Genomic DNA, 25,325 nt, shown 5'->3' on the forward strand with positions numbered 1-25,325 from the left:
CCTATCCCTGCCCACCCACCCCTGCCTGCTCACCCAAGAACTTGATGCACCCTCCCCTCCCAGAGGTACATAGATGAAGTGATTCGGAACTACACCTGGGTGCCCGTGAGGAGCACCAACTACAGGTGAGTGAGCCAAGGCTGGGCAGACAGAGAAGGGCACAAGATAGCCCAAAGTCTGAACCCAACTGCTTCTTCCCCCATCTCGTACCCCCAACCTTACTATATTTATTTACCCTGAGATGTTTGCCCTACCCCCCCCCCACCAGGGCCTCCCCTGGCCCCTCTGGAGCAAGTAGCAAGTCCTGGAAGAACAGGACGGAGGACAGGATAGTGCACCTGTTATCCCCGCCCCCGCCCCTCACCTGGAGGGTCTCCTGGGTCTCATGCCCCGGGGCATCATCTCAATACACTCAGACTGCTCACAGTCAGCATCGCGGCCAGTCTTGACCCTGTGGGCCAAACACTATAAGCTCAGGCTGTCTTCGATGTGCCCTACACGGCTACTCCGTGGTCCGTTGCAAAATGCCAGGAGTATTGTTACAGCCCAGGACCAGCCCATACTGCTTCCTGGCTCTCTGATGGGTTCACGTTCTCCCCCTCAAAAGTTTCCTGTTGGTCAGGAGATGGTGGGGCAGGTGGGTGCTGAGGTGGGCAGTAGGGTGGGGAATCACTTTGGGGCTAGTAGACTCCAAGTCTCCAGGATGGTTGCGGGAGAAGAGGGCCCAGGACCCTAGTATCTCCAAGGTGCTAACTCCTAGGATATGCAGTTGTACAGGGGAGTTGTTGGCTGCCACAGCTTGGGCCTTTCTGGTTCCAAGGGCCAAGGGAGGAAGTTAGTGTGGCATACCTCTCCTCATCAGTGACCTGTACCCTCCCCTCCCCTCTTCCCCAGCCTGGGGCTGGTGCTACCACCCTACAGTACCTTCTACCTCCAAGCCAACCTCAGCGACCAGATCCTGCAGGTCAAGTGTAAGTGGCCTGGCCCCTGCCTGCACCCTGCACCCCTGCCTCTGCCCCCCCCTGCACCCTTGGCCGGGCCCCAGGCAGCATAGCCAGCCGTGCTTGCCACTGGCAAGGCAGCCCCCCGCCCTGCCCAGTCTGCCCAGCCTCAGGCGTGCCCACGGGCTGGGGAACCAGCCTTCGGAAGTCTGTGGAAATCTGCATGCTTGCCTTTTCTCAGATTTGGTTCTAGAACATTCTCTCATGGTTTCCATTGAGGATTGTTTTTGGTTTTTCCTACCCCTGTCTTCCCTCCTCAGCCTGCCTGCCCTGAACACTCCTGGGGGCTACATTCCTGGAAGACACCCCTTTCCCTCCCTTCTCTTCTGCTCAACTTCCCCCGTTCCTCCCTCTGTGGTACTGCCTCTGTCCCCAGGTCTCTTGTCCTCTGTTCCTTCTCTGCCCCCTCCTTCAGGTCACATTCTCCCACTACATCTTCCTCTCCTTTCTCCCCCCCCCCTCCTCTTCTCTTCACCCAAATCTTCTCTCTTGTCTCTCTCTTCTGCTCAGCCACTCCATTTCCCTCTTATTTTCCCTCCATCCCTTCTCCCTAACCTAGAACCTCCAGCCCGCCCTCCCCCTCCCTCCCTCCCTCCCTCCCTCCCTCCTACCCTTCCTCCTTCCCTCCTACCCTCTCTCCCTCTCTCTCCCTGTCTTTCTCTCCCTCTATCTCTCCTTCCCTCCCTCCTATCCTCTCTCCCTCCTACCCTCTCTCTCCCTCCCTCTCTCTCCCTCCCTTCCTCTCTCCTCCTCCTCCCTCCCTCTCTCTCCTTTCCTCCCTCCCTCTCCCTCCCTCCCTCCCACCTTCCCTTTTCTGTCTTCTCCCTCCCTCCTCCAGCTCTCCCACTCCTCTGCCTATGGCTCCCCAAGCATGCCTGCTCACCATGGGCCTCTCTGAAAAGACCTGGATCTCAGGCTTGGCCCTGCCTGCCCAATGCCAGAGGTCACTGGGAGGGAGGCTGGGGCTCCGGCCCCACCGGGTGCCCCCCACCTGCCTGGCCGACTGGGGCTCATCTCCTTTGAGTTTCTCGCTCTCTCTTTTCTCTCTCATGTCGTTTTTTTTTTTTTTTTTTTTTTTTTTTTTTTTTTTTTTTGCAAGAAGTTTCCTTTCAGTATGATGATGAGACACAATATTTTCATTCAAACAGCCATTGAATAAAATATTGTTTGTGCCCCTCCCCTTCCCCTCCCCCTTTTCGTTTGTTTTTGTGTTTGTGTTTTTGTTTTCCTCGCTTTCTCTCTTGGTGGACTGTCCCAGTGCCAATCAGCAAACTGAAGGGCAAGTATATTCAGAACCAGTGCACCCTCCTCTCCCCACCCCTACCCCCTCACGCCCCTGCTTGCCACCCTTCCTGCCCAGGACCAGCCACACCCCTGCCCTCTGGGGCTCCCTCCCAGCATCCCTTGGCTCCTCAGTTCTTGCCTTTCCTCCAATCCTGACACCCCATCTTAGAGCCAGTAGCCCACTTCCGGGGCTGTCTGTAGAGAGTTCTCTAGTGTGTCCTGTGGACCCAGACCCCTTCCTCCTAGTCCCCAGTCCTTGTGGGACCCCATGGGAAGTCCCCTGCCTCCCCAACTTCTCTGCCCCTCCAAGACAACTCAACAGTGAGAACAGAACTGGATGCTTTCCCTGCCACCACTCACCCAGCAGAGCAGGAGGCTTGAGCTGCAGTTGGCAGGTCAGCCCTCAGAGGAGCTCATGCAAGGAGAGGGAAATCCCAGCAGGCCCACTCTAGAGGGCTCTTAGGCTTCTGGGTTCTGATATGGCCCCTGAACTCATGACTCTCCTAGAGGAGAGGTGTCAAGGCTCAGAAGCCTCAGTGGGGGTCACACAAGGCAGACAAGCTGGCCACAGGAGGACAAGGCTGACCAGCCATCCCAGGTAATGTGTGTGCTGTTGCTGCTGCTTGGAGGCCTTGCTAAGGACCTTTGGGCTATCCCTGCCCATAGAGGCTGGCAGATCCAAGGAAGGCCAGTCAGTGTGGGAAAGCTATTCCCTTGGGAAAATAAAGGCAGACTCGGGAACTGTAGGCTCTGCCAGGCATGGGGAGGCATCTTCTGGAGCCCAAGAGCCAACCAAACGGTCTGGAAGAAACCAGGCTAGTGACAAAGAAAAGGGTTCCTAAGTCAGTTCCCAGAACAGTGGATCGCAAACCACCAGGCCTCATCAGACAACAGTGGGAGTTAGAGGGGGTGGCATGTGAAGACGTCTGCCATTAGTATGCAGAGAGCTGCCTTTCCAGGAGACACTTGACCTTGTGAGGCACAGAGAACCACATAGGGCTCTCCCCCAATCTGGAAGCAGAGGACTCCCCAAGAAACCCAGGGGCCCCTGTCTAGCCTAGTCCAACAAAGGGAATAAAAGCTGCCCCTGCTGGCCTGGGTCAGAGTGGGGTGCATACCCCAGTCCCACTGGCTTGAGTTGTCTTTTTTTCCATCTCCCACATCCCACCCACTGACCCGAGAACTTCAAGGCCTTGGTAACAAGACATGTAGTATAGTCTCCCTCCTCGTCCCTCCTCCCTCCTTTTTTCTTTTTCCTCCTCCTCCTCCTTTCCTCACCCTTCCTCCTCCCCCTTTGGCTTGTGTCCAGACCTTCCCTCACAGTCCCTCTCAGAAAGGAACAGTCCAACCAGTGACTGCCCCTCAAAGCAGCCCAACTTTCCTATGTCCAGAACCTTGCAGTGCATCACGGGAGTATTTGGGAACAGCAAAAATCCCTCATGTGGGATAACTAAAGCTCTGGTGTTAAAGTGAGTTTGGGGTGTAGGGATCGCTGTGAGTTCGAGGCCAGCCTGGTCTGCAAAGCGAGTGCAGGACAGCCAAGGTTAACACAGAGAGACCCTGTCTTGGGGCAAACACACACACATACACACACACACACACACACACACACAAACCTGGAAGCGGACTGCCAGAATTACACAAGCCAAGGGCCCTCACAAATGTACATAACAGGCCTGGGGGTGTAGTTCAGTTACAACAGTGCTTGCTATCACATGGCGTTTACAAAGTCCTGGGTTCCATCTCCAGCGTCGCATAAGCCATATGTGATGGCGCATGCCCGTACCCAGCACTCTGAAGGTGTGTACAAGAGAGTCAGAAGTTCAAAGTCATCCTCAGCTGTAGAAGGGCGTTCCAAGCCAGCCTTGTCTTAAAAGCAGGGCAATCCAGCCCAGGTGAGCAGAAAGAGGGGCCATAGCTTAGTGGAGCCCTGCTGCAGTCACACTCTTAGGTCTGTGAGCACAAGCCCATACAAAGACAAACATGTACACACACTTACACATCCATGCCACATATCTGCACAGCGCATAAGCCTGAAGCACCGGCCACACCCACCCAGACACCCCCCAGCATTCTCCCCTGTCTAATCCTAGAAAAGGAGGAGACCAGACCCTCCCATGTGCTCCCCCCACCCCAAAGCCAGGAATGCAGGTATGCAGAGTCCAACAGTAACCCTGTCTCATCACACACCATGGAACAGTTCCTGTACTCTGTGCGTTTCCCTTTACCCAGCATCCTGTCCCAGGAAGGACACCCCTGCCCTAGACCTCCATGATGCACTGTTACTACCACCACCACCAGCAGCTGCTCACACCCGTCTCTGGTTGGACTGTCTGTGCCCGTGAGAAACCCTTTCGGTTTGGCCATGTTGATGCCTGACACAGAACAAAAGCAAGGTGTAACCAAAATGCAAACAGCTGCAACAAAGAGAGATTAAAAACCTGCAGCCAAAAGCCAATTCCCTTCCTCAAAGTCTCTTTGGAGGCAAAGGAAGCTCAGCATGCTGTTTTTCCATTATGGATGTGATAAGAGCAAGACTGGCACCTCCCCCCGACCATGCATATATATAGCAGTGTGTGTATATATATGTGTGTGTGTGTGTGTCCGTGTATATGTGCTATACAGCAGTATGGAAGCATATACAGCCACGCCAAGGGACTCACTGCCGACAGAGGACCAGGCCCGGGCAACATATTGGCTATAACTGCCCTTCTCCTGCGATGCTGTAGTCTCCACAGGCCCTACACCCTCCTCGCCCTCCCTTCTCTCTGGCTCAAACCTGAACTTGGAAGTGGCGGGTTCCCTCTTTGCTGGTGTCTCCCCCTCCCTCAAGCCGCCTTGTCCCTACCTGTCCCTCCAGCACCCGCCCCCCCCCCCCCCGTCAGCTCTGAGCCCCCTGGCCTCCCACCTCCTGAGCCCCCGCCGGATAACCCCCCCGTTTCTGTTGCAGATTTTGAGTTCCTGCTCCCCAGCAGCTTTGAGTCTGAAGGACATGTTTTCATTGCTCCCAGGTAGCTTGCGTGTGGCCTTGCTGAGGCGTCCTCCCCTACCCTGACTGTCCTGGCCCTACCTCCTGCACTGCTGCCTGGAACTCTGTGTGTCTATGTCCTGTGCAGTGTTGCTCCCAACCCCGATACATAGCCCGGTATGTGCGGTTGTGTGCATACCCAGGCCATGTAGCCGCACCAGGCAGCAGTAGCCGGTAGCCCACAGCCTATCTCCCATCAGGCCCGGGGCAGGCGGACTTTGGATTCTCTGCTACCTTCTATGCCCTCCTAGGCAACCAGGAAGGAGCCTTTTCCACCTTGGGCTGGCTGTCCCACACACCCTTGCTGGGCAGCTGCTGCTCTGGTTTGTGGGATCCTGCCCATACCTACACCTGACCCACCCACCTCCCATTGTTGTCCTGTGTCAGTCAGTGTTTGTGTGGGTCTGAGGGCTGAGCCAGCCAGAGCCCCTGTGGGCAGTGCCAGCAGTGCAGATCCTAGGCCTGGTGGCTCACTTAGGAGGGGCAGAAATGGGAGGGAGGGCAAAGGCTAGGAGGAACTTCTCTAGCAAGTGAGGGGTGAGGGACCAGAGCTGTCCCTGGAGTGCACGCTCGGTGTAAACACATGCATCCTCGTGTGCGTGCAGTTTGCCTCGCACTACATCTGAGGAGGCTACAGCCCCTGAAGCTCCTTGTTACCTGGGTGGTTTTGGATGAGAGCACTCCCCGGCACCACATGGGGCTCTGGACACGCCTAACCTCTGTGCATATGCACGTTGCGTGCATGCGCCCACAAATTTCTGACTCTCTGTAGATGTTTGTACTTGTGCGTCATTGTGTACATGTGCAAGAGGCCAAGTGTGAATGTGGGGTGTGCATTCGCGACTGGGAACGGTGGGGGAGACATAAGCCTGGAGAGGCCGAGGGGAGAGATGGCGTTTTTATAACTGGTTCAGGAGCACTGAATAAGTGTGTGGGGGTGAGTGAAGTACCCCACAAGTGTGAACATACATTTCCTGTGTGTGGCATATCTTATGCACGGTTGTGTGGCTGTAACATAGAAGGTACACATCACAAAGGCATTGAGAGCCAGTGAATCAGTGTGGCTGAGAATCCGGTCTCAGGTGCCCACACTAGCACAGCCTGGGTAAGACATAGCACATTAAAAAACAAACAAACAAACAAAAATAAACCTACCCACAGAGTTGCTGTCATATAGGTCTCTGGGGAGACCCCTGGTGGCAGGGGAGTGAATAAAGGGAAGGAGCAAAAGAGCTGGCTCCATCAGGACAGAGACACCATTCTCCAAGAACCTGCTTGAGGCTCGGCCGTACCCATGTTCTCTGGACCCAGAGCCTGAGCCTGGTGAGGCCCTGCCCAGGTTGAGTATATCAAGAAACAGCCAGTCATTCCTACTGACCTCACAATGGTGGCATGAGGAGAAAAGTGAGCCCCAGGAAGCCAAAGGTGCAAGGCCAGGAAGAGGTGGGGTGTTGGGAGATGGTCTGATGTATTTTGATACTAATTACTACTTGCTGTCTGTGTGCGACCAACCTTTTGCTTAATAAAAAGCCATCCCACCTGGGCAGGGAAAAGGAGATAGGTGGGGTTTAGAGGGAGAGGAATCCTGGGAAGAAGAAAAAACCACCACGAGGAGAAAGGAGAGAGACCTAAAGTGAAGAGAGGAGGCCGCCATGGGTTAGGTGGAGGAGAAGCACATGGCCGGCGGCGTGGATGGAGAAAATGCAGCCCAGATAAAAAAAGCATTAACAAGTATTTGGGATTATTGATGGGAGGTAGTTTAATAGAAGTTATTGGGAGCAGATGGCATGGGATTGAGACAGGGATCCCATGCCTGTCCCACTATGGGAGGTAGTTTAGAAGATTGATATCTGCCCTGCCCTAACTAAGGCTATATTAAAATATAACCTGTGTCTGTGTCTTGATAGATTGCTAGCTGGGCCTACAGATAATACAGATAATACAGATAATACATGTAATTTTTAAAAACAATAGTAGGGTGGGTCATAGCCGGACTGACAATAGCCAATGCTGATACTCAACCCTACCTCATGCCCATGGGAACGTTGTAGGGCATACAAGTGGATGAGCCAGACACTGGTGTTTGCATTTCCTGAGGCCTCTTGGGCATGCCATCTGGGTCCAACTATACAGCAGAGATGGCAGGTTCCACAGGGTCAAGACCAGGAAAGAGAAGACCCACCAAGGGGAAGTAGATCTCTCCTCCTTCTGCCCACCCTGCCTACCCTGACTAAGCCCCAACAGCCTCCAGGCCCTTGGCGACCACAGCCTGTGAGAACATTCACGCCCTGCCCCTTCTCAACCTGGACTCCTCCTCGGCCAATGTCCAGGCCGACCTCCCGGGAAGCCTGGAATCCTCTGCCCCGTACAGCACCCCCAAGCCCCACTCTTCTTGCCCCTCCCCCACCCTCAGAGAGTACTGCAAGGACCTGAATGCCTCAGACAACAACACCGAGTTCCTGAAAAATTTCATTGAGCTCATGGAGAAGGTGACTCCAGACTCCAAGCAGTGTGAGTATACGGCAGGGCATCTGCGTCTGGGGCAGGGCCTGGGGTCAGGGCGTAGAGAAGGCTTTCGCCGGAGGCCTGGAGATTGGGGGAAGGGATGCCAAGGAGCCCCAGTAGGACATCCTTCCACCTGGGCCTTCTCTTCCAGGCAATAACTTCCTTCTGCATAACTTGATTTTGGACACGGGGATTACGCAGCAGTTAGTGGAACGTGTGTGGCGGGACCAAGATCTCAACACGTATGCACCACCACCCAGGCTATGTGTGTGGCAGGAGGCTGGGGTTGGCCCAGAGGCCATGGCCTTGCACAGTAGAAGGCAGGCCTGTGACCACCACCTCCCTGTTGCCCCCAGGTACAGTCTGCTAGCTGTATTTGCTGCCACTGATGGTGGTATCACACGTGTCTTCCCCAACAAGTAAGTGACCAGCAGCGTTCCCTGTCTGGAGCCTTGCTGTTACTTTCCTACCCAGAAGCCTTTGCACTGATGAGACCATTGTACACCATAAGATGCCCTGTGGTGTAGTTGTACAGCCACTGTACTTCGCCTTTCTTGGGTGCTCTAGGGCAGCCGAAGACTGGACAGAGAACCCAGAACCCTTCAATGCCAGCTTCTACCGCCGCAGCTTGGATAACTATGGTTATATCTTCAAGCCCCCACACCAGGACTGTGAGTGTCTGTCTGTCTATGATGCCCAGCAGCAGGTGGGAGGCCTCAACTAAGACCAGGGACATATGAAGAGAAAGGCTATGCCAAACACTGTATAGGGGTCCTGTAGGCTTAGGCTGGGTCCCAGCCCTGGGTAGGTAGGACCCTGTTTGGAGTGGCCAGTATGGTCAGCCATCACTCCTGACCGCTCCGCCCATCAACCCCAGCCCTGTTAAGACCACTGGAGCTGGAGAATGACACAGTGGGCGTCCTCGTCAGCACGGCTGTGGAGCTCAGTCTGGGTCGTCGCACACTGAGGCCAGCAGGTGACTGCTAAGACCAAGGTGGGGCCAAAGGCAGTAGTCTGGAAGCTGAGCCGGCAGGTAGCACAGATAGCCATTGCTCTCTCTCTCTCTCCCACAGTGGTAGGTGTCAAACTGGACCTAGAGGCTTGGGCCGAAAAGTTCAAGGTGCTTGCCAGCAACCGTACCCATCAGGACCAACCTCAGAAGGTATTTGTGCAGGGCAAGGGGAGTAACCCCAGCAGTGTCCCCAACAACCCCTAATAAGCCTGCCACTCAGACTGGCTCCAGCACCTGTGAGAAAGCAGGGGTGCTGCAGATAGCCTGGGGAACCCGCATATGAAGGGTAACAGAAAGGAGAAAAACTGGTGGGCACCTTACAGTCCTTCCCCCGCCCCCATTCTCTGCCCAGCAGTGCGGTCCCAGCAGCCACTGTGAGATGGACTGCGAGGTTAACAATGAGGTACGTGTGCTCTGGTTCTGCTCTGGACCCCAGCTTCCCTCATCCCCAGACTTCTTGGTCTCAACTGCGACCCCTACTCTGACTTTAGTCTTGCTGTACCTACAGGAGTGGTGCCCCTCGCCTGACATAGCCTGGGGCAGGACTCCTCGTCGTCATTTTTTTTTTATCTCCCCTCCCTACCTCTTAGGACCTACTCTGTGTCCTCATTGATGATGGAGGATTCCTGGTGCTGTCAAACCAGAACCATCAGTGGGACCAGGTGAGGGTCAGGAAGGAAGTGGAAGGAGGGGGTAGGTCAGAGCCTTCTAGAGGCATGGCACTGCCAGCCCTGTGACTGTGGCGCGCTCTCTCTCGCCCTTTCTCTCTCTCTCTCTCTCTCTCTCTTTCTCTCTCTCTCTCTCTCTCTCTCTCTTTCTCTCTCTCTCTCTCTCCCCATCCCCAGGTCGGCAGGTTCTTCAGTGAGGTGGATGCCAACTTGATGCTGGCACTTTACAATAACTCCTTCTACGCCCGAAAGGAATCATATGACTATCAGGCAGCCTGTGCCCCTCAGCCTCCTGGCAACCTGGGTGCTGCACCCCGAGGTGTCTTTGTGGTAAGCTCCCAGAAATATCTGGACATTGGAGATTGGAAGACTAGCCTACAGTGACCCCCACATTTTAACATTTAAGAGAGGTAGGGTCACTGGGCGTGGTGGCGCACACCTTTAATCCCAGCACTCGGGAGGCAGAGGCAGGCGGATCGTTGTGTGTTTGAGGCCAGCCTGGTCTACAAAGCGAGTCCAGAACAGCCATGGCTACACAGAGAAACCCTGGCTCGAAAAACAAAGGGGAGAGAGAGAGAGAGAGGAGAGAGAGGAGAGAGAGCTAGGGTTGACCTAGAACTTGAGGCAACAGTGGTTCTCTCTCAACTGCAGCCCACCATTGCAGACTTCCTTAACCTTGCCTGGTGGACCTCTGCGGCCGCCTGGTGAGTCCTGGGAGGAGAGGTTGGTAAGGGAAGCCAGTTAAGGCACTGGCCTCCGCTGACCGCCCATACTGGGCACCCCGTGCTCTACAGGTCTTTATTCCAGCAGCTACTCTACGGCCTCATCTACCACAGCTGGTTCCAGGCAGGTAGGTAGGGCTTGGGAGGGAGGCTCCAGTCTCAAATCCACATCCAGGGCGGCAATAGCGGCCTCTTCACTGGGAGGGCGGGGCTTAGGGCTGAGCCGAACCGAGCCGAGGCGGACTTCACGTCAGGGTCTGTGGGCGGGGCTGAGGCGTCTGGGCCCCGCAGACCCGGCAGAAGCCGAGGGCAGCCCGGAGACGCGCGAGAGCAGCTGCGTCATGAAACAGACCCAGTACTACTTTGGCTCGGTGAACGCGTCCTATAACGCCATCATCGACTGCGGAAACTGCAGCAGGTACTTGCAGGGCGGGGCCGTGGGGCGTGGTTTGATGGTTGGGGCGTGGTCGGGGCGGTGGTTCCAGGGTGGAGCGAACCTCCGAGGCCCCGCCCTCCGATCGTTCCTCCAGGCTGTTCCACGCGCAGAGACTGACCAACACCAACCTTCTCTTCGTGGTGGCCGAGAAGCCGCTGTGCAGCCAGTGCGAGGCGGGCCGGCTGCTACAGAAGGAAACACACTGTATCCTGCCCCTGCCCTCCCCGCCGCCCGCGCCCCTCCTGCCCCGCGCTCCCCTCCCTGTCTCTGCCACCGCCTCCTTGACTCCCCACCCATGCTCAGCGGACGGCCCGGAGCAATGTGAGCTGGTCCAAAGACCTCGATACCGAAGAGGCCCGCACATTTGTTTTGATTACAACGCGACGGTGAGTCGGGGGACTGGCACTGTTGATGTTAGTGAGCCTGGACCCTCTGGGTACCGACCTGTTCCTTGTCTTCCTCCCCGGCAGGAAGATACCTCAGACTGTGGCCGCGGAGCCTCTTTCCCTCCGTCGCTGGGAGTCTTGGTTTCCCTGCAGCTGCTGCTCCTACTGGGCCTGCCGCCTCGGCCGCAGCCTCAAATCCACTCCTTCGCTGCCTCTCGCCGCCTCTGAGCGACCCACACACACAAAGCATACCCCCGCCTTGGCCTCCTAGCCTTTTCGCTCACCCTCCCATCCCACATTCCCCCAATCTAGCGCCTTGGCCACTCCCTCACTGAAGGACCTGGGCCCCTTCCCCCAGAGCCTGTGCCTTGGGGCTGGGGAGCCCCAAAGTAGGGTGTCATAGTGTTTGGCACTCAAGATTTATCTCACCCTTGAACTGTCCAAGTGCCCGCAGACCCTGGACTCATCCCTGTGGGCTGGGATAGGAGGCCACAAGCACTGGTGCCAAACCAGGCCTCCACTGACCAACCTGCCTGGAGACTTCCTCTATATAGGCAACCTGCCTCTGCTGGGTGTGTCTAACCCAGCCCTTTGGCCCCACCCAAACCCAAACTTACCTTCTCTGGGGAACAAAATGGAAGAAGGTGAGATGGTAGTGGTGAGATAATTTTGGGGCAGCCTCCCATAGGCTCTGGCCCTTCCGGGCCTACAACTGCAAACCCACACCCAGCCTTGCAGGTGTCAGGACAGTCTCAAAGTGACATCAGTTTAGACATACCCCATACACACCCTGAGAGCAAAAACTAGCCTCTCACTAGACACACCCTAGAGAGAACACACAAGCAGCCACAGACGCACACACCATGGGGGCCCACAAAGCCTTAAGCAGGGCAAGAGGTCAGTGAGAGGGCTGGCCTTTGCGTTCCATCCTGTCACCTCTGCCTGTATTCTGAGATGCAGCCTGGTTTGTCCTCCCATCTCTAAAGCTGAATGTCAAATAGTGCCAAATGCTGGGGGAAGGCCTCTCTGGTGTCCCCCAAGTGCCCCTCACCCTGCCAGGTGCTCATTGTAACCATTCCTCGCTAGTGTCAGGCTCCTAGAAGGACCACACATCACTGCCTAAATCCCTTTGGCAGAAGAGCCCCATCCAGACACCGCTCTCTGCCTTAGCAGGGGTGACTTGGTCTCTCCTGGCTGAGCCATCCCACCCCGATCTGGTTGTTACACACTCAGGCCCAACTCTCTCTGTTCTTCATACACACACACACACTCACACACACACACACACACACACACACTGCCCCTAGGAGGCCAAGTTACCCCTCCCTTGCTAAACACACACGGTTGCACGTGCACGTGGACACACATGCTGCACACACGAGTGTGGGCCTGGACATCTCTTCACTCCATTCATTCTTCTCATCTCTCCCAAAAGCATCCTAACCTGGGGGGGCCAGGAGGGGACTGAGGGCAGGGGCGGGGGGCGTGTGGCCATGAGGCTCAGATGGACTGGGAGGAGGGGGGAAGGGGATGCATTAATTAATGGCTCCATTAATTAATGTCATGTTGCTTGTTGCGGTCTCAGTGTGTATATGGCCCAATGCTGGTGTCAGGGTGGGTGTCCATGATGTGTGCCCAGCCTGAATGTCAGCTGTGTCCTGTGGGGGGCGCGTGTGTAACTGTAGTGTAGTCAGGTGCTCAATGGAGAATATAAACAAAAAAGAAACAAACGTATACAGAAAAATAAATATATATTTTAAGTTTAAAAACAAACAAACCCGACAAAACAATTCCCATCAGGTAGTTGTCCACCCCCCAGCTGGGTTCAGTCCTCTCATCACCCATCTGACCTGGCTGTCCCCTCACCTTGGGCTGGGGGACTTGGGGGCCATTTTCTTTTCGTTGCCCTTTTTTTTTTTTTTTCTTTCGGTTGTTACTCTATTTTGTACAGACAAGTTGGGAAAACAACAGCAACAAAAAAAAAGTCGAGAAACTTTGTAAAATATTGTGTGTGTGATTCCTTGTAAAATATTTTCAAATGGTTTATTACAGAAGATCAGTTATTAAATAATGTTCATATTTTCACTTCAAACAGTTTCCGTCCACTGTGTGGGCCTTGGGTTGAGGACTGGGTAGCTATGACCACAGGTGGCCATAGCCTTCGAGCAGCACCCTGTGCTGCTAGAAGGAAAAGCCATGCGGTCCTGTGCCTCAGAGGCCCTGCTCCTAACCTTGATGTACTTTGTTTCATAACAAGTCACAAGCCTCCAGGAAACACAGTGTTGACAGGGGGTGTAAAAACCCACCACCCAGAGCCCCAAGGCAAAGCCAGGACTCCAAAAGAAATAGCAGTGAGAGATGCTCAGCCAGGCTGAGCCCCAGCAGTGTGGTCAGACCAGGATCCTTTCCTGGAGCCGCACAACAGACTCTAGTGCTCAGACCCCCCGAGGATGCCAGGATCTGGGCAGCCACTAGCAAATAGAGCGCAGAGGCCAGGACAGTTCCTGCAAATCAGACCGGGGGGCGGGGGCAGCATGGAGACTAGGTCTCCCTACATAGCCCAGACTGGCCTGCTTGCCTGGAGGTGCCATAGCATGAGCTTAGGAGTCAGAGAACATCGAGGGCCTGCAGCCTTTCTCTCCTCCCACTGTGCTGTTCCGGTTGTCAGGCAACAGGCGCCTGTACCCACTGGGCTGGCTCACTGGCCTGACCCCTGCATTCTCTTCATGGGAAGAAAACTGAAGCCACTACCATGGACCCTCCTGATGTGGATGCATACTCTATTCCTCCAAGGTAGGCAGGACCAGGGACTCCTTTACTCTGGCCTCCTGGGGATTACCTAGCCAAGGCCTCACCATGAGGACTTAGTACATAGCACATCCCCATAGCACAGATAAGCTGTCAGGGAAGAAATTCCTTCTAGCTCACCGGAGGAGAAGGGTTGGAGGAAATCAGTGAAGCTGGGTGTGGTGGAACCTGCCTGTAAGCCACATTAGGGAAGTGGAAGCAGGGCTATCCAGGGAGCTCTAAGCCAGCCTGGGCTACATGAATAAATAAAATAAAAATAAGTTCAGCAAGAGTCTCAAGTGGCAGGGCTTCAAAGGTGGCTCGATCAGTAAAGTGCCTGCTAAGCAAGCTGAGTTCAGATCCCCAGCTCCCATGTAAAAAGCCACAGCCCTGGGGGCTGGAGGCATGAAAGCTGAAGATGAGCAGAACCCCAGAGTTCACAGAACTAACTATCCTGCTGGACTGATGAGCTCCAGGTTCAGGGAGAGACCCTGTCTCAAAATAGAAGGTGGAGAACAGTGTGTGGTGACAGATCCCTTTAATTCCAGCAGTTCTGGCTTGCATCATCACCAACTTGGTGAGGCCAAAGCACATGGCTCTGTCTGTTTGAGACCATTCTGGTCTACGTAGTGAGTTCCAGGCCACCCATGGCTGCACAGTGAAATCCTGTCTCAATAATGAATAAAATAACACAGAAAGTGACCGAGTGCAACATCCAACATTCATCCTAAGCTACCGTACACACGTGTGCACACGAGCACGAGTGACTGCATGCGAGTGCACGTGTGCTCATGCACACACACCTGAGAGAGAGACAGAGAGAGACAGAGACAGAGACAGAGAGACAGAGAGATTCAGGCTGGCTGGAAGGAAAACTTGGATACTAAACATGATATAGGCTATTCCTGGTCTCAGCAGCATCGCGGCTTCTGTCAGTCCTCTGCAGGGCCTGACCACAGAGCAACTGCTCACACCCCATAACAGCTCTGGGGCCTTGAAGCAACACCGGTGATTTGAAGAAGGGTTGTCAGACAAAGTCCAGTCAGTTATGGCTTGAAGATAATTTTTGTTGATTCTTTTGAAACAGAGTCTCATGTAGCCCAGCCTGGCTTCAAACTCACTATGGGTGGCCTTGAACTCCTGACCCTCCTGCCTCAGCCACCCAAGTGCTGGGATTACACACGTGCACCAACACCACCCAGACTCTGATAAATTTTTAACAGGAGGGTTTTGGGTCCTTGGTTATGATCCTTCATGAGTATTGACAGTGTCTCTTTAATTTGCGCTATCACTGCCAGTATTGACCACATAGCCCCTTTAATCTGTGCTATCACTTTGCTCTGAATAAACTTATTCTTGCTTCCTTGGGGCTAATTGGTTTGTTGTTGTTGTTGTTGTTGTTGTTGTTTTGGGGGGTGGTATGTGCATGTTTCTAATATTGCATGGAAGATCCCTAACCTGAAAATTGTTTATTCAAAATTCAAATTTGACTGAGGATTTGACTCTGTATTTTGTTTTGGTTTTGGTTTCTGAGGCAGGATTTTTCTGTGTAGCCTTTGCTGTTCTGGAACTAGGTCTATATACTGAGCTGGCCTTGAAATCACAGAAATCCACCTGCTTCTGCCTCCCAAGTACTGGGATTAAAGGTATGCACCACCAATGCCCAGTGGCTATATTTTGATTTGCTAAGCCAAACTTAACAAACACTGGTATGTGGCATACAGCAGGAATCCTGACCCCATACAAAAAAAGGGAGGGGGGAGTGAAAGGCAGTTTTGAACTCACAGGCAGTTGTACTTGAGATACATAGCTAAAAGGGATTCTGGATTTTATAAATAAATTCCCTTGTCTTATAATTAGTCACATTTTTTAATGTACATTTTTTTAAAAAATGCTCAGCTGAGAGTGGTGGTGCAGGCCTTTAATCCCAGCACTGGGGAGACAGAGGCAGGTAGATCACTGAGATTGAGGACAGCCTGGTCTACAAAGTGAGTCCAGGACAGCCAAGGCTAACACAGAGAGACCCTGTCTCAAACAACCAAAAATAAAATAAAATTTAAAATGCTCAACAACAAAAATCTCAGGGCTGGAGAGATGGCTCCATGTTTAAGAGTGCTTGCTGTTCTTACAGAGACCCTGCATTCCACCCCAGAACCCATATCTGGTGGCTCACAACTCCAGCTCCAGGGGTCCAGCGTCCTCTCTTGGCCTCTGTGTCCTGTACACGGCATATACACACAGAGACACACATACATGTAAATGAAAATAAGTTTTAAATAAATCTCAAGAAACACCTTGCTGATGACCACTATAGTGTGAAGTTGAGCCTAGACCAACTTATAGGGAGTGTGTGTGTGTGTGTGTGTGTGTGTGTGTGTGTGTGTGTGTATTCTATTTTTACTTAATGTTCATTGGTGCTTTGCCTGCGTATATGTCTGTGTCAGGGTATCAGAAGCCCTGGAACAGCTGCCATGACGATGCTGAGAACCCAGGTCCTCTGGAAAGAGCAGCCAGTGCTCTTAACCGCTGAGCCATTCTCCAGCCCAAGGAAGACCTCTTTTTAACCAGTGGAATCCAGTCACTGGTAGAAGAGTCACTGAAGCGGCAGAGCCTTGCCCCTTGCTCCGCCTCTGGTGGAAAACTTCAGTTCGTGGCGCAGGTCCAGCTCCCTGGAGCAAGGGCAATGTGCACATCCAAGATGGCCTGATATTGATCCTTAAGATAGGAAGAGCCTGCCATCGTCATTATTTTTTAAGATTTGTCAAACTGCACCTCAAAATGTTCAGGAACTTGGTCAATAACACCTTGGCTCCAAATGACGGAACAAGAGTACTAGCCAGCCTTTGGCTCCATTTGCCAGACCACAAGAGTTTCCGGTTAGTTCACACGACATCGGTACAATACAACAGAACCGTTCAACATGTACCCACTTACAAAAACACCGCTGTACCTGTACAAATGACAAATAGAGCCATTCTCCTCCAGAGAATTCAGCAAGTGTGTGGCCCAAGGTTGTGCTGCCTCCTGAAAACGCCTACCGGTCCCCTATTCCCTAACCGCTAAGAACTAGAGGCGTCAGCCCTGAGAACTACAACTCCCAAGCACCCCCGCCTCTACACTCTTCGGGACTGATCGGGCGCACGGCTTCTGGGATTTGTGGTCCTATGCAGAAACCGGTCGACTAGGTCCCAAGGACTCCGTATCCCAGCATGCCGAGGAGCCGGAAAACAAATGCTCAGAGGCCGTACAGCGGCGGCCGCCGGCTGGGGCGCGCAGGCGCGGCGCCCCTGTTTGTCGGCCCCGGAGAAGGGAGGAGGTACCGTCAAGCCAAAACGCTAACCCAGCCGGAGCTAAACGGCCTTGACTTGGGCCGGAACGAGAGCCCAGTCCCCCGCAGATTGCAGAGTCTCAGGGTGGATGGAGGAAGCCCAGCCTTGAGATCAACGCCAGCCTGGCCGCTGGGCCTACGGAACTGGCAGGCAGGCGTGCCCAAGCCACCCAGGGCCTAACGTCAGGTCCCCAACCAGGGACATAGGCACTGGCCTGGCGGCAAGGCTTTTTCTTACCCCCCTTGGAACTACAGCCGGATCCTACCGGAATCAGAGCCTTCACTGGGAACAGAGGCCAGTGAGTAGCCGGGCCCGGGCCTCCCGTCGGGGCCGGACTGGGACGAGGCCCCGGGGAGGCCCCTAGACCACCTTCCTCACCTTCCCCCGAGCCGACGTCTCCTCCGGGAAGATGCAACGCGCCTTACCCGGTGCCCGCCAGCATCTGGGGGCCATCCTGGCCAGCGCCAGCGTGGTGGTGAAGGCACTGTGCGCCGTGGTACTGTTTCTCTATCTGCTTTCCTTCGCCGTGGACACGGGCTGCCTGGCGGTCACCCCGGGCTACCTTTTCCCACCCAACTTCTGGATCTGGACCCTAGCTACCCATGGGCTCATGGAACAGCACGTGTGGGACGTGGCCATCAGCCTGGCCACAGTGGTGGTGGCCGGGCGATTACTGGAGCCCCTCTGGGGAGCCTTGGAGCTGCTCATCTTCTTTTCGGTGGTGAACGTATCAGTGGGGCTTCTGGGGGCCTTCGCCTACCTCCTCACCTACATGGCTTCCTTCAACTTGGTCTACCTGTTCACTATTCGTATCCACGGCGCCCTGGGCTTCCTGGGTGGTGTTCTGGTAGCCCTCAAGCAAACTATGGGAGACTGTGTGGTTCTGCGAGTGCCCCAGGTCCGCGTCAGCGTAGTCCCCATGCTATTGCTGGCGTTGCTGCTACTGCTTCGGTTGGCCACGCTGCTCCAGAGCCCGGCACTGGCTTCCTACGGCTTTGGCCTGCTATCCAGTTGGGTGTATCTTCGCTTCTATCAGCGCCATAGCCGGGGACGAGGGGACATGGCTGATCATTTCGCCTTTGCCACCTTCTTCCCGGAGATTCTGCAGCCAGTAGTGGGGCTGCTAGCGAACTTGGTGCATGGCCTCCTGGTGAAAGTGAGGATATGCCAGAAGACCGTGAAGCGCTATGATGTGGGAGCGCCCTCTTCCATCACCATCAGCCTCCCGGGCACAGACCCTCAAGATGCGGAGAGGAGAAGGTATTGTTCATTCTTCCACCGTCCACCGAGGCGCTTCCTCTAACTAGGACGGATAGCTACTGGCAGTTGTTGGGGGGCAGCCTCAAAATGGGGATTCAGGTTTTGGTTTTGAGGAAGGAGCTCGGTGTGTGGGATTCTGAGTTCTAGTGTGTGTTTCTCACCACTCCAGCCAGCTAACCGGCCTATAGAATGAATGCCTTTGGTCTTGCCTCAGAATTTCCAACTCCTCAGCACTGCACCTGTGAGAGACAGAAACTGTTGTTGCTCCTTTTCTCCTGGGATGGGGGATGGGGAAGGATGTCTGTGCCCTTAAGTGTATCCCTTCTTCTTAATGTAGGATAATTGGGGTGTTACTAAATTCACCCCTCATAGGAGACAGGCTGGGTGGCCCACTGCAGGAGCCCCACCGGCCACACCAAGCAGGCCTGAGACCTTGAAGGTAGACATTTCCTAGAAACCAGGGTGTCTGCCACGTGCATGCGTGGTTTCACTGCGTAACTTACTGGACACCGTGGCCAAGGCAGAGGAAAGCTTTTTAAAGTCAGCTCTCACTTCTCAGACCTGTGGACTCCACAGTGGTCCCAGATCAGGCGAGCCATGGCCCGGCGTCCCATTGTCTTCCTGAGACTCTTGAGGAAGTTTCCCCCAAGCCTTACTCCTTAGCGTTTGTCAGAGTTCCTGCTTTTGCTCAGCTGTGAAAAGGGTCCCTGACCCAGAATCCTCTCTGAGCTTATTCCGCACCCATGCTGTACAGTGAGCGGAGAATGTCTTCCTTGAAGGAGTTGCGGGCTGGAAGGTATGGGAATGCACTCGGGGCATGCTGCAGGCCTAATTCTGGGCCCTACAGCTTTAGAGTTTGGGGGGATGTCCTAAAGACAACTCCATCTTGACCCGATGGCTGGGGGTGGGGTGAGCTTTCGAGGGTCACAGCAGTCCTTAGAGTTGTTCAGGTGGGGCTGGGCCAGAGCTTGCCTTGCCCCAGGGAGAGGTCTTGGATTGTGACTATTGATTGATCAGTCAGAAAACTTCTATCCAGGACCAAGAAAACGGGCAGAAAGGAAGAGTGGGGATTCCTGGCGAGTGGGCCTCCCACACAGTCTGCTGTGGTTGTTAGTGCGCATGGAGTGGGTGATGCTCTTCAGTTTGTCATCTGACTGCAGCTCTCAGACCCAAGTGCTGCAGGGTGAAATAGAGGTCTCTGACCCTGTGACAGTGACTGCTGGCAGGGACAGCTCCAAGAGTGGCCTGGGGAGTGACAGGAAGGAGTGTCACTGGGCCAGGGTAGAGTTTTGTGTTTGTTTGTTTGTTTGTTTTTTAAAGATTTATTTATTTTATTTATTGTATATAAGCGCTTTATCTGCAGAAGAGGGCATCATATCACATTATAGATGGTTGTGAGCCAGCATGTGGTTGCTGGGAATTGAACTCAGGATCTCTGTAAGAGCAGGCGGCACTCTTAACCACTGAGCCATCTCTCCAGCCCCAGGTTAGAGTTTTTAATGTCTACGTCCCTGTTGCTTTTCTCGTCTTCTTCCTTGGCATGGTAGAAATTTTAGATCCGGGAAAGCCATAGGATAGGATGACTTGTCTGCCCATAGTGGGAAAGAGGCTGGGCCATCAGCATCCACAGTGACCAGCTCAAGTGGCCCCTTCACCTTCTGGGGGCCTAAGTGCTGAATCCTGTTCACCACTGAGGCTGTGCAGCGCAGTGTGTAGGACATGGACACGTCTTTCTTAAAGTGGTTTCCAGCTGGTGTCTGAGATGTGGGAGATCACCCAGGGCGTGCTGCAGGCCCATTCCAGACCCTACAGCTTGAGTCTTCTTGGGTGTCGTACAGAAAGTTCCCAGGTGTGTTTTCCCATCCTTAAAAATAATGGCTGCAGAGCCTGCCCCGTGAGGACAGCAGGCCCTACTCGTGTCCTGCCCACATGGGCTGTTCCTCCCACAAGGGCTCTGCTGAGGTCTGGGTGGCTTTGAGAAACTCGTCCAGGAAAATTGTCACAGGAATGAGCCAGTGACACAAGCCTCAAACCCCTGCTGCTCAGGAGGCTGAGACAGGAGAGTCAGGAGTTCAAGATCTGCCTGTGCTACAGAGGTGGCTTAAGAAGACCTGCCTCAAAATTTTTAAAAAGAAAAGAAAAAAAAAAGTGTTTTTCTTTGTTTGGGGCTGGGAATATAGCTCTGTGGTAGAGTGTTTGCCCTAGGTTTAATCCCTAATACCTCAAAAATGGCTCTGTCCTTGGATATGACACTAGCGCTCTGGCAGGACTCACCTCTAGGGACTGAAACATGCCACTCCTACCCTGAAGCACTAGGTCCAGCCATCTCTAGCCAGCAAACACAGAAGCACCCGCAGCAGCGGGCCTGGTGGGTAGGCTGCCAACACACAGTGGCTTCTCCACCGGAAGGTGTCTTGGCTGTGAGGAGGTCTTGGGTCCTCGCTCTGACTGGGGAAACAGATCCTGATGTGGGAAACCGTGCGATTCTCGGGACAGTCCTCTCAGGTGGGAGCATTGGCCTGTTGAGGAAGGTTACAGAGTATGTGCTTCTCCCAAACCCAGTGTGACCGTCTTTCTCTTCGGCTCCAGGCAACTGGCCCTAAAGGCTCTCAATGAGCGGCTGAAGAGAGTGGAGGACCAGTCAGTGTGGCCCAGCATGGATGACGATGAAGAGGAGGCTGGGGCGAAAAAGGACAGTCCTCTGCCCTCAGAAAAGGATTCCACACCGCCAGGGAAGGGGACTGCCCCAGAATCCAGTCTCATCACCTTTGAGGCAGCTCCCCCAAAACTGTAACTCCAGACCACTTCGAGTGCAGCTCCTCTGCTCCCACGCCCTCCCTGACACGGCTCGGCTACTCCAGGGCACTGACTGCTCTGAGGAGAAGGATGAGGGCCTACTGGGCATTTCTTTGGCCTTCTGCTATTTCTCGCCAACACTACATGGAACCCTTGCTACCCGGTTCCGACTCCAGACAACCACAATGCCAGGTGTGGGGCCTCTGAACATCAGCCAGTCCAGACCCCTATGTGCAGTAAGACTGTACCTCAGCAGGTGCAGTTCTTCATCAAGGAAGTGGCTGCAGGGACACTGGTGCCACGGCTCCTGGGCCAGCCCTTTACATCTGAACCTGGCTGCCAACAGCCCCGAGCCAAGGCATGGATTTGTATTTGCCAAAAATGTTCTGGGGGCCCAGCCAGTGTGGGTCTCCACATCCGTGCCCACCCCCAGACTGTATTCATGTCAGGGTTTCTTGTACCCTCCTACTGTGGCAGTGACGACCGTGCCTAGCTGGAGCTGCCACCACCCCCAGGTGTTTTCTACAGGACACCTGCGCAGGCAGCCCAGCCTCACAGTATCAATAAAGCAGCCCTTTGAGGTGCAGCTCTTGGGCTCCGTCAGGCTACCTGTGTAGCCCTCTCCTCTTTACCAAATGCAAAATGAAATGCTGCTTAGGCTCAGTTCCACGGCACCTCCACCATTGCCTCTTTCCTACTAGTACATCGAGGCCGTCTTGCCAGAGCCATCACCTCAGTCCCTTACTCCTTTTTCTCTCCTCAGCCTATTAGGAAGGGCCTGTTGCCAGAGGACCTGACAGTTGAAGTCCTCTCCATCGTAAGCGTTGTCTAGGCAGGGCATGGTGGCACATGCCTGGGATCCCTGTCTCACACAGACAAACACGAGGGGCTAAAGGTGTAGCTCGCTGGTATAGCGCTTGCTTAGCCTTTCCAAGCTCCTCACGTGGGGTAGACCATATATGCACACACTCGCTGTGATCCCAGCGCGGAGGTGCACAGGAGCATCTCAAGTTGGGTGTCATCCTTGGCCACACAGTGAGTTCAGAGCCAACCTGGGAGACATGAAACCTTGTCTCAGAAACAAAAGGAACATCTTTCTCATTCATGATCCAACTTTCTTTTTCTTTTTTGAGACAGGGTCTTACTGTGTAGCTTTGGCCAGCCTGGAGCCCACTTCATAGATCAGACTGGCTTGGAACTCAGGGCGACCATCCATCTGCCACCACAACTGACCATGGTTCACAGGTTGTGCCCTGCATGTGACACCTGTGGAAATGTCCCATCTCCATCTCTAGGCACTGACCATAGCCTCCGGACACCAGCCCAGTTAGCTGGAAACAGTACCATCCACCTGCAGGCTCCCAGTTCACTCACTGGGTGTCCTAGGAAGTTTAACAGCCAGGTTCTGAGGACACCCACCATGTGGAGGGGTCCACACCTTGCACAGCTGCCATTTCCTCGTGATGATGGGTTACCAAAAACCACCCCCCAATTCTGTCTGCTCTCCCCATCGGTCTTTCAGGTTTTTGTCTGTTTATTTTAGTTTTTTCCTCCATGATTTCTAGACACACCAGTACAAATACAAGCTGATGGCTGGGGAGACAGTCTTGCCACCCCAACTTCATCCAGACACATGATCCACACGCCCCTGAGTTGACAGGAAAGAAAAGGGAGGCACTCCAGCATGAGGAGCAGGAACGTCACAGCTCTGCCCCTGAGTGCCCTAGTACCTGAAGCGTTCCCTGATCCAACAGGTCCCCAGCTCCAGGTCCTATGCTGAGGTGCAAATTCAGGCTTCCCAGTGGCTGGCACGTGCTCAGGGTTGGATCCTCTTGCGGTACAGATAGGCATTGCTCACTTGGTTCATGATAACCAAACTGGTGAGGATGGGGCACAGCGCTGCCAGGTACCAGGCACCGCCAGTGACCGTGGCAGTGAACCAGAGCGAGCACATGCCCAACAGCAGACTGGCACTACCCAGCAGGTAGCCCACCAACCCAGACGTAGCATGGTAGAGTTTCAGCTTTGCCAAGGGCCATCGGGGCAGCAGCTTGGGGTAAAGCAGCCCCACGCCCCCTGAGCACTGCAGGCCTGCCCACAGCACAGCTAACAGCCCTGCCTGCCCATGGCGAGTGGCCAGGTGTGCTTTCCCAAGCTGTTCTTTGTGGAGGATGACAAGACCTAGACCCAGCAGAGCACACAGTAGGGCTAGCAGCTGTAGCACCCAGTGGCAGCGTGCTCGGACCTTCCGTGAGAGGGAGCGCAGCAGTGAGCTCTCGGGAGAAAACATGAGGAGGGCCTCAGTCATCAGGAAGGAGAACTAAGGAGACAGAGAGACCAAAGTGAGTGCTGATAACCCCACAGGCTGGTCCCGGAGGACAAAATGCTGGTTCTGGTGAGGCAGTTGGAGGGCCCTGTGTGCCACAGAACATCTGCCCTAGGAAGTTAGGGATTCCTCTCCGGACTTCTTCCTCGGTGTTTTTCTGAAATGTCACCTCTGCTACCTTACCCAGCAAACAAGGTTTGAGACGTGGCAGTTATAAATGATTCACAAGCTTTGTTTGCCTCCCATGGGGCTGGATACAATTTCTTGGCAGGCGCTGGCCACATGGGTGCACTGTTTCAGGGAAAACTAGATGCATCGCCATAAATTAAGGTTTTTAGGGACAGAGCAAGCTCCAAATGCAATTCCTCAGCTTCCTGGCTGGAGGTGAGGGTAGCCGCATTTTGTGCCTGGGTGAGCTTTGCCCATTTGTACTGGGTCCAGAATACTGTTTTTCAAGCCTTGGATTTAGGTCAGAAGCAACAGTGGCAACATGCAACTGGCACTAAATGCCGTCAAGGATTCTGAGGGTGACTACGCTTGCCCACATTCTACTCCGAGAAGTTACCCAGATTCACTACTTACAGCCAAAGACATAAGAACGGGGTGCCAGGAGAACAGACCTGAAAGGAAAAGAGGAAGTCTTGTGGAGCCAAGGGCTTAGTGTGGCCAGCCTAGCCCTCACCTAAGGAGGTGCCAAAATGCGAGTCCCCTCTTATAACAAGCTCATCTTATCCAACCCCTAGTCTCTTCCTGGGCCAGAGAGCATGCTCCGTCCCTCCTCTGGCAGCTCCCTCTTCCAGCATCCCCAGTCACGAATGAAATGCCAAGCCAAAGAAAGGGAGACCATGAACTCTGAACAGAGCTCTCACACTGATCTGTTCTACCAGGACACTAAATACCTCCAGCACAGAACATCCCTCAGCCAGCCAAGACTGTTCCCAGGAGTTAAGCCCACCGCTTCCTACCGCTCCTGTTCCCCCAAGAAAAGTGACTTTTCCCTTCTCATAAGTCAACTATGAATTCTACTTACTGGAGCCAGGTCTGGCAAGTACAGCCACAAAAATGGTAAATCCCAAGGCCACAAGGTGGGCTGCAGCCCCAGAGGCAGTGCGCAGAGCTCGGTAGATGTGCGACTCAGTCTCCACAGAAAGGGCCATGGTCAGCCCAGCCGATAGCTGTGCAGCCTGAAAGCATCGTAGGCGTTGGCAAGGATGCCCACTGTCCACGCCTCTCACTGGGGACAGTAATTAAGGGCAGGAATGCCACTTTTTTTTTCCGGAGAAGTTATGACAGGAGAAGCACAAAGCCGGCACCAATAGTCCCAATTTAGCAGTCTACCTATTAAACACCTGTATTTGAAGTGGTACTGATCGTACCTTCCTGGTACGAGGAAAAACACGTAAGACTACAAATCCCAGAATGCAGCACATTATCGCTAGCCGGAACGGAAGGCGTGGAGCACTACGGGAATTGTAGTTCCCAGCTGCTTTCCTACTTAAGTGTAAATCTCTTTGTACATTGCCTCCCCACGTGCACCTGGCACACTGCACTTCCACGGTAGGAATTTACCTTCCTCACCTGCTTCTCAGGTTCGATGCAGTGACTTCCTCCAAAATAAACCGGACCCCCGGCCCACCAGCCGCGCCACCGCTCGGTTACGGAGGCGCCTCACTTCCGGGTGCGGTGTCTACCCACCGAAGACTTCCTGGGACAAGCCTCCCCCGCCCCCCCACCCTCCGTCTCATCCAGCGCCAGCCACGCCCCTGAGTGTCGCCCTGCGCAGGC

General features: G+C 54.2%; 3 protein-coding genes across 7 annotated transcripts in view; 2 read left to right on the top strand and 1 right to left on the bottom strand.

Annotated features, from left to right (window-relative positions):
* Positions 1-11,833, top strand: part of Cacna2d2 (calcium voltage-gated channel auxiliary subunit alpha2delta 2) — a 133,457-nt gene extending 121,624 nt beyond the window's left edge. Inside the window, exons 21-39 of one of the 4 annotated variants that reach the window (XM_051140174.1) lie at positions 64-125; positions 895-971; positions 2,260-2,280; positions 5,236-5,296; positions 7,727-7,824; positions 7,970-8,060; positions 8,175-8,237; positions 8,386-8,489; positions 8,696-8,794; positions 8,892-8,980; positions 9,183-9,233; positions 9,421-9,492; positions 9,676-9,828; positions 10,150-10,202; positions 10,293-10,348; positions 10,512-10,638; positions 10,751-10,860; positions 10,960-11,042; positions 11,127-11,833. In XM_051140174.1, the coding sequence (XP_050996131.1) occupies positions 64-125; positions 895-971; positions 2,260-2,280; positions 5,236-5,296; positions 7,727-7,824; positions 7,970-8,060; positions 8,175-8,237; positions 8,386-8,489; positions 8,696-8,794; positions 8,892-8,980; positions 9,183-9,233; positions 9,421-9,492; positions 9,676-9,828; positions 10,150-10,202; positions 10,293-10,348; positions 10,512-10,638; positions 10,751-10,860; positions 10,960-11,042; positions 11,127-11,270 (1,614 nt within the window). In that variant the 3' untranslated portion in view covers positions 11,271-11,833. The remainder of the gene's footprint in view (positions 1-63; positions 126-894; positions 972-2,259; positions 2,281-5,235; positions 5,297-7,726; positions 7,825-7,969; positions 8,061-8,174; positions 8,238-8,385; positions 8,490-8,695; positions 8,795-8,891; positions 8,981-9,182; positions 9,234-9,420; positions 9,493-9,675; positions 9,829-10,149; positions 10,203-10,292; positions 10,349-10,511; positions 10,639-10,750; positions 10,861-10,959; positions 11,043-11,126) is intronic. The other 3 variants (XM_051140175.1, XM_051140176.1, XM_051140177.1) reach the window with 3 other exon arrangements.
* Positions 11,834-17,280: 5,447 nt separating this feature from the next.
* On the top strand, positions 17,281-21,416 carry Tmem115 (transmembrane protein 115). Its single transcript, XM_051140277.1, has 2 exons — positions 17,281-18,418; positions 21,008-21,416. The coding sequence occupies exons 1-2, from the start codon at positions 17,568-17,570 to the stop codon at positions 21,210-21,212; spliced, it is 1,056 nt and encodes a 351-aa protein (XP_050996234.1). The 5' UTR covers positions 17,281-17,567; the 3' UTR covers positions 21,213-21,416.
* Positions 21,417-22,590: 1,174 nt separating this feature from the next.
* Positions 22,591-25,256, bottom strand: LOC127184230 (transmembrane reductase CYB561D2). 2 transcript variants are annotated; one of them, XM_051140508.1, is made up of 4 exons: positions 25,110-25,256; positions 24,571-24,724; positions 24,123-24,160; positions 22,591-23,534 (listed from the first exon to the last, which is right to left on the bottom strand). In XM_051140508.1, exons 2-4 carry the CDS (start codon positions 24,695-24,697, stop codon positions 23,031-23,033), a joined length of 669 nt encoding a protein of 222 aa, XP_050996465.1. In that variant the 5' UTR covers positions 24,698-24,724; positions 25,110-25,256; the 3' UTR covers positions 22,591-23,030. The 2 variants fall into 2 exon arrangements, with proteins under 2 accessions (XP_050996465.1, XP_050996466.1); XM_051140509.1 differs by having other exon boundaries at positions 25,119-25,255.
* Between the last annotated feature and the right edge of the window lie 69 nt (positions 25,257-25,325).

This window comes from Acomys russatus, chromosome 32, assembly GCF_903995435.1.
Source record: "Acomys russatus chromosome 32, mAcoRus1.1, whole genome shotgun sequence".
NCBI classification, from domain to species: Eukaryota; Metazoa; Chordata; class Mammalia; order Rodentia; family Muridae; genus Acomys; species Acomys russatus.